Source organism: Leopardus geoffroyi, chromosome B1 (assembly GCF_018350155.1).
Source record: "Leopardus geoffroyi isolate Oge1 chromosome B1, O.geoffroyi_Oge1_pat1.0, whole genome shotgun sequence".
In the NCBI taxonomy this organism is placed as follows: Eukaryota; Metazoa; Chordata; class Mammalia; order Carnivora; family Felidae; genus Leopardus; species Leopardus geoffroyi.
In genome coordinates, this window is record NC_059327.1 from 42,988,451 (window position 1) to 42,996,434 (window position 7,984).

The 7,984-nt window shown below is 37.3% G+C and overlaps 1 protein-coding gene across 5 annotated transcripts in view; it reads right to left on the bottom strand.

The window, feature by feature from the left end:
- LOC123588620 (A disintegrin and metallopeptidase domain 3-like) overlaps positions 1 to 7,760 on the bottom strand; it is a 151,853-nt gene extending 144,093 nt beyond the window's left edge. The window contains exons 1-3 of one of the 5 annotated variants that reach the window (XM_045459806.1): positions 7,561 to 7,760; positions 6,951 to 7,030; positions 2,520 to 2,575 (exon numbers count right to left, since the gene is read on the bottom strand). In XM_045459806.1, coding sequence (XP_045315762.1) covers positions 2,520 to 2,575; positions 6,951 to 7,030; positions 7,561 to 7,624 — 200 coding nt within the window. In that variant the 5' untranslated portion in view covers positions 7,625 to 7,760. Of the gene's footprint in view, positions 1 to 2,519; positions 2,576 to 6,950; positions 7,031 to 7,520 lie in introns of all 5 variants that reach the window. The other 4 variants (XM_045459802.1, XM_045459804.1, XM_045459801.1 and 1 more) reach the window with 4 other exon arrangements.
- Between the last annotated feature and the right edge of the window lie 224 nt (positions 7,761 to 7,984).

The following is a 7,984-nucleotide window of genomic DNA, read 5'->3' on the forward strand; positions in this document are numbered from 1 at the left end:
CCACCTCTTGATGATAGGAACTCAAAGTTACATGGCAAAGAGTGAAGATAAAGGCAAAGGTAAAGAATTGGGGTCACTTTAGTGGTCCACCATATTAAGATAAATTATATAGAGAAGTATTGTGCCATTTATGTGTATTTAAAGTAGTACTCAAAACATGATGATTATTTTTTTTTTAATTTTATTTTATTTATTTTGAGAGAGAGAGAGAGAAGCAGAGAGAGAGGGATAGAGAGAATCCCAGGCAGGCTCAGTGCTATTAGCTCAGAGTCCAATGCAAGGCTCAATCTCATGAATCACAAGATCATGACCTAGCCAAAGTCAATAAATCAAGCAAAACATGATTATTTTTATTAATCTCTAGGCATACAGATGAATAAGGATAAAATTATGACACTAGAGTATGTGTCAGTATCATAACTGTGATTAGCACTGGGGAGTGAAAGAACTATTTCTGGAAATTGAAATGATAGATTTCACTATTACCTGTCATGTACACCTTTTAGAAAAATAGATAAATAAAATGCTTACATGTGTGTCTTTCATGATAAGAAAGTAATTATATTATTCTCAGAATTTTCCTTTTTTAAATGTCTAATCCTTCAAAAGAAAAAAGCAAATATAAAAAATATTGGACTAATATAAACTATGGACTTTGGGTGATAATGACGTGCAGGCTCATCAATTATAACAAATATATCAGTCTGGTGGGGCATGTTGATAATGAGGAGGCTATACATGTGTGCGGGGAGGCACAGGGTATATGCAGAAACACTCTGTACCTTCCACTCAATATTGCTGTGAACCTAAAACTGCTCTGAAAAATAAATATTAAATTAGAACCAGGAAACAGGAAAATGAAAAAGGTTGATAATTGTTTAGATACCTTATTTAGGGAAATACAAATTGACACAAAGATGCAGTATAATATTTTGGCACATCTTGCATGCTTTTGAAAATCTAAACTGCTACTGTCTTCAGAAACTGGCATTATCTCTCAAAATCCTAATATAAAATGTGAGTAATAAAGAAGGTTGGTCTGGACATTATACCAGTAACTACATGCAAACTGCTTAGAAATATGTCTGGTAATTGATATGTGCCCTATAATATCAGTTACTTTTGTTGTTTTGTTGTTATCATTATCACTATTATTACTTTTATTCATACTTCCTGATCCAGAAACACATTTCTTGATATCAGGCCTACAAAACAAAATCTCTATTACATAAAAACACACATACAAGGATGTTTATTGCAGGCCTCTTTAGTGACAATCCCTGGAAACAACCTCATTACCTATCAACCTGCCATACTACAGATGTTAGCTGTTAAAGAATTAGCTAAGATATATATATATATGAAGGAAGAAAATGAACACTGTTATTAAATAAGACCTGCCAATCACAGAACAGTATTTCCATTTGTCTAAAAACAAACCATTTTTAGTAGGTTTCTACATATTTTATTTAAAGGAAAGGTGAGATTTAGAATAGAAAGAAAATGGTGGAAAGATACACACAAGGTTATTAATTGGTGAAATTGGTTTCTTCACAGAGTGAAAATTTAAGAGATTAAAAAAATGTTCGTGTTGGGGCACCTGCGTGGCTCAGTTGGTTAAGCCTCCCACCTCAGCTCAGGTCACGATCTCACAGTTCATGGGTATGAGCCTCGCATCAGGCTCTGTGCTGACAGCTCAGAGCCTGGAGCCTGCTTTGGATTCTGTCTCCCTCTCTCTCTCTCTGCTCCTCCCTGACTCATGCTCTGTCTCGCTCTCTCTCAAAAATGAATAAACATTAAAAAAAATATTAAAAACATTAAAAAACATTCACATTTAAAAAAACATTAAAAACACTAAAAAAAAAAATTAAAAAAATTTTTAAAGAACTACAGACCAATATCCCTGATGAATATGGATGCAAAAATTCTCAACAAGATACTAGCAAATTGAATTCAACAGCATATAAAAAGAATCATTCACCATGATCAAGTGGAATTCATTCCTGGGCTGCAGGGCTAGTTCAATATTCACAAATCAATCAATGTGATACATCACATTAATAAAAGAAAAGGTAAGAACCATATGATCCTGTCAATCAATGCAGAAAAAAAATTTTTTTAAATATTAAAAAATGTTGGTGTAATATCAAGTAAAATGCTTAAAATCATGTATATAATCATAAAGTCATATATAAAATGACAGCATGAAAAAATTCAATATGGACAAATAAAGCTATTGCCTTAATTGTTACAGTTGTGGCTATATTGTAAAGAGTTATATAGACTAATTTTCATCTATCTGATATACATTAATTTTACACCATGAAATTAGAATTTGGCTCAAACATTAGACTTAAAATCTCAAGATGAAAACTTGGAATTCTAGTCTGACTTGAATCACAAAGATGTAACATGTTAAATGTAAGAGTCATGCTCTTGTTTAGGCTCAACTTAGGGTAGTGACTGTAAAAATTTCAGAAACTAAAAACAACTGTATGAAAAGAAGAATGTCTACTTACTGTTTTTCAAGATGGAGAGTGTATATTTTCTGGTCAATTTTGATGGCATAAGTGACCTACAGCAAAGTATTCAGAGAGAATGTAATTATTAGAAATTCAAAATTCTTAAAATTTATTTACTCTTTCATATAAACATAGGTCATATCACACATGTCTCAAAATAACATATGCATATATAAGTATATTGCTATCTTCTCTCCATCTTGGAATATATGACAGAATTAACCATAATTAAATTTCAATGAAATCAAGGAGTCTAAATCTGTTTCAAAACTAAGAGCATTAGTCATTAACATTTATTATCATAATGAAATTTTAACTTAAAATGGATACATTTAGAAATGTTGAGTAATCTTGGAAGAAACCTGAATTTCATTATCTTTTCTCTACTTTGCAATTTCTACCCCAAATAAATTTAAAATTAAATACAACATGGGTCCCCTTTTAAGATGATAGGAAGTGTCCCCAGGCTGTCAGAAGTGCTACCCACAGAATCTTCATCTCCCTGTCCTCTTTAGGAATTGCCTCAGCTGAAGAGGGTCACCTCACACCAACTCACAACTTTCTGATACAGCCCCCATTTAATGAGAAGCCCCCTCATTCCAACTCCAGATCTTGATGGGCCATGCCAGCTTCACACTTTGTTGAGACTCAGTTGAGTCTCTGTCTCCCCATTCCTGCTTCTTCTCATCCTTTCCACAGGCGCTCATCACAAGAGCGCACCTGCCTTCATGAGAATCCTCTCAAAGACCACATCCCAAAGAATCCAATTTGTGACATCATCATAAAACATACACATGGTTAATTTCCACATTTGCAAAATGTAGAAAACATGGGGAAAAATGTGAATTTTGTTATTGAGCATGGTTGTCATTGGGTACAGTTTTCTGCATAAGTCATTTTAAACCTTCTATAGTGTTTTGTCTTTTATAACTTACTACTCTTGAAAAAGGTGTGTTGACATCTCCCCAAATTATTGTGACATTGTTTTTCTCCTTTTAATCTATAGTTTTCTTCAGTACATTTTTTGAATCTTTGTTGGTGGGTGCAAAGAGGAATAAAATTTACAAAATTGTAAATGATTGTAAAGTATGCCTCTATGTCATTTTAGAATATGACTTGAATTTGGGGTTGTAATTTCTTCAATCTCATCTATTATTGTTTAATATCCATTATGACTTACGATTTCTTCTTCAACCCATGAATAATGTAGAAGTGTATTTTTAAATTTCCATATACATTTTAAATTGTTTTAAGATTTAACTTAATTGAATTGTTACAAGATAAATACTGTATTGTCAGAATTTGATATTTTAACATTTTTTTCCTTGTTTTTGTCAATTTTGTTGAATTATCTGTATATTCTTGAGAAGAATGTGCGTTATTTATTATATACTTGAATTACAGCTGGATTAGAAAAACACTACCTTTATTTCTGGAGTTGCCTACAAATCTAGATGTTCTGACTCTCTGTTGAGACAAAGACAGTGAGGTTTATAGGGTACTTTTTAAGGTTCAAAAACTCTTTTGACTAAAGTTAACTTCTTTAATGTTTCCCTAACCAGTTTGACAAGGTTGGCTTGGCTACTTAAAGCATCACTGAAAGCTTTTTAAGGAGTCCTCCGAAAGCCAAAATTCCTACCATAAGTCTCATTATTTCAAGCCAGAGACTCAACATGTTCTAGGAACGCAGAGACTGGGTTCATATGAAGCTCACTGTGAGTGCTTCTGGAATTCCTGATATTTGCCTGAATTCTCTTTCTCTTGCTGCACTATATGCTTTGCCATTAAATAAAAGCCTTATGGTGATATCCCATAGAGTTTAGTGAGTCCAAACAAATAGCAGAGAGGAAAAAACAATATATTCAATTTGATGGGTTCACTTCTATATAAACCCGTCAAATATTTTTGTTGTCCAAATTGTCTTTATGAATCCCTTTATGATTTGTAAACCAACATTTGAGAAAAACATTTTAAGATATCACTATGAAAATGGATTTGAAAAATTCATCCTTTAGTGTAATCAGTCCTTATATGTGAGAGCATTTTTCTAAAAACATACAAATTTAGAACTGTTATATATTCCTAGTGAACTTAATATTTTATTAAGTAGCATGCTTATCTCTCATAATGGTGTGTGGGTATGTGTACTAAATGTTGGTTTTCTCCCGCTTTTGTCATGGATACTCGTGTTTGCTTTTGGTTAGCATGTTCCCAGTATATGTCCTAAACATTTTAAATTCTCTGGGTATTTGTTTGGGTGTAATAGCTTTTATGAACACATAATTACTGGATTGTGTGTGTGTGTGTGTGCCATAAAAGGAGACAAACAGACCACTCAGTCTATAAAACCCACCCCAGCGTCTAACAGTTTTCCAGTTGGCAATTCAATGCTCCTCTCAGATATTGCTACAGAGGTTCCAATCCTTGGATTCCTATCATATTCCCGTGTGTCTTTACATCAACACATCTTTCTTGAAAACAAAGTGTCCTAACCAAAACTAATTCATATAAAAAGGGAAGACAAGGGGCACCTGGGTGGTTCAGTTGGTTAAGCGTCTGACTGCTGGGCTCAGATCATGATCGCACAGTTTGTGAGTTCAAGCCCTACATCGGGCTCTGTCCTGACAGTTTAGAGCCTTCTTGGGATTCTGTGTTTCCCTCTCTCTGTCCCTTCCCTGCTTTTTCTCTCTAAAATAAATAAAAACTTTTTTAAAAAGGGAAATCAAAATCGGTAAGAAATTAACAAGAAAAAAAAGATTCAAATAGGCAATATATGTAAAAGCATCTTGTCTTAAGACTTAATTTAAAAATGTCAATTAAAAGTGAAGCATTCATTATACTTATCACATTGACAGGAACGAGAAGCCGGGAGTGCCTGGGTGGCTCAGTTGGTTGAGCATCTAACTCGATTTTGGCTCAGGTCATGATCTCACAGTTTTGTGAGTTCAAGCACCACATCAGGCTCTGCACTGACAGCACAGGGCCTGCCTGAGATCCTCCTTCTCTCTCTCTCTCTCTGCCCCTCCCCCGCTCACACTCTGTATCTCTCAAAATAAATAAACTTAAAAAAAAACAAAACAGGTATAAGAAGTCTGAACCAAGCCTGCAAAAGCCCTCAAGAAGCATCATTATTCTTTGTTAATGAAAGTTAACTACAATAAAACTTTTCTGATAGATATTTTGTAATACGCATCATTTAAAAAAAATTTTAATGTTTATTTATTTTTGAGAGACAGAGCATTAGCAGGGGAGGGGCAGGAAGAGTGAGAATCCAAAGCAGGCTCCAGGCTCCAAGCTGTCAGCACAGAACCCAACACACGGCTCAAACTCAGGAACCACAAGATAATAACCTGAGCCAAAGTCAGACACTTAACCAACTGAGCCACCCAGGTGCCCCTGCACCATTTTTTTAAAATGGCTTGCCCATTGATCCTATGGAAATGACTACCAAGAAGGTTTATAAAACTACATGTTTAAATCTGACAAACAATAATGTTACATCCATATGTGAATGGCTATGAAAAATGACAGTTTTATTTATTATATAAAAGTATATTCTAACTTTATAAATAAATTAAAAGCCAATTATCACACTCATATATTATTACTAAAATTATATGTGCAGGTGTGTGCATATCTCTAAAAATTCATTCAGTTCAAATTTACTACCTTTAGAAACTGAGGCAGACATTCACTTTCTGAACAACTCTGTCCTGTCTAGACTTAATTTTACAATGTACTTGCTTTACTTTTTAATCAGATTTAAGATAATATCACTTCCATTTTAACAAACATATACGCCTATATACGCAAATATAGGCATGAAGAAATTATATATTGTCATTTAAAAAAAATTTTTAATGTTTTTATTTATTTCTGAGACAGAGAGAGACAAAGCATGAGCAGGGGAGGGGCAGAGAGAGAGGGAGACATAGAATCTGAAGCAGGCTCCAGACTCTGAGCTGTCAGCACAGAGCCCAACGCAGGGCTCGAACTCACAGACTGTGAGATCATGCCCTAAGTCAGCCGCCTAAACGACTGAGCCACCCAGGCACCCCATATATTGTCATTTTAAACACTATGTTAAATAAATTAAATAAATAAATAAATAAATAAATAACATAAAAAGTTATGTTAAATAAAAAGTAAATGTTAGTGTAACCTCATTTACACAGGATAAATATTTAAATATACATATTCTGTTAAAAAAAAAAAAAAAAAGTCCAGTAGGCTATATATATCATTTTGTGTGATAGGGATTTGGGGCACTTTTTTCTGAGTCTGTGTTTTAAACATGATTCATAACGTTCATTGGAAAATGAGAAAAATCAAGACACAAAATTTCAAAGGAATATGTGCATGGGCTGACTTGGGTCACGCAGTCCAGTAAAAATAAAGCACTCAAAAAAGAAGTGATTTCTTAATTACATGCGTTTCTGAAACTTCACCATCGGTGTTTGTCTCTATCTTCCGTGGCACTGTTATTTGTAGAAGTGATGTTTCAGGATCTGCAGTAAGGAAAACACCTGTAAGCATTCCCCAGTGCCTGGCAGCATCCGCATTCTTCAGTGGTCCTGTCACATCACATCACTCTTTGAACTTCCACGAACTCATACATACATACACACACACACACACACACACACACACACACACGCACGCTCCCACCACGGAATCGGACTTTGTGCATTCCAGAAGAGGCTACCTAGAAATGGGACGTGACCCTACCACCTTCTAGAGACACTTTGGGATTTGCTGACCTCCGCCCCAATAGGTGAAGAAGAGCTGCTCTGGGGACCCCACCTCCCAGAAGCTGCTCTCCCCCTCCTCCAAGTGCAGGGTCAGGCACGTGAGGACAACTGTCCCAGTCCTGTTCTGAGCCCTCCCAGCAGCAGGCCCCGCAGGATCCTGACTCTAGGCGGGCTCTGACAGGACGCAGGGCTCCCCCCAGCCGGGCACAGGGTTCAGGAGCAAGCTTCTGGAGCCCGCCACGCGCACAGGCTTTGCGACAGGTGACCCTCTACGGAGCAGGTCCTACACTCACGATGGCCGGCGGAGGTCAGCCGGCCCAGGCCTGAGAGGATCAGCAGGACAGGCAGCATTGCGCGGCCTACCGGTCTTGCCACGGTGATGGCGGTTGGCTGCGGAATGGCGGCCGCTCGCGCGCTGGGCCCTGAGCTCCGGGCCTGCAGGGAGCGGGGGCATAGCGGGCGGCGCTGGCAGGGCAGGCTGCAGGGCGATGGGGGAGGGGTCGCTGCTGTCCCTCACGCCCCGCCCGCCCCGCCCCGCCCCGTCTGCAGATCTGCCGGCACAGCCGCAGCCCCAGGCGCCCACCCACCGCCCTCTGGGCAGTGGAGGCACAAGGCAGCCTGGCTTGGTGCACAAGTGGGTTTGGGCTTGGGCTTTATTTTCCAAATGCGGATATCTGAAACACATTTAGGGATTACATAAGGGTCATAAAG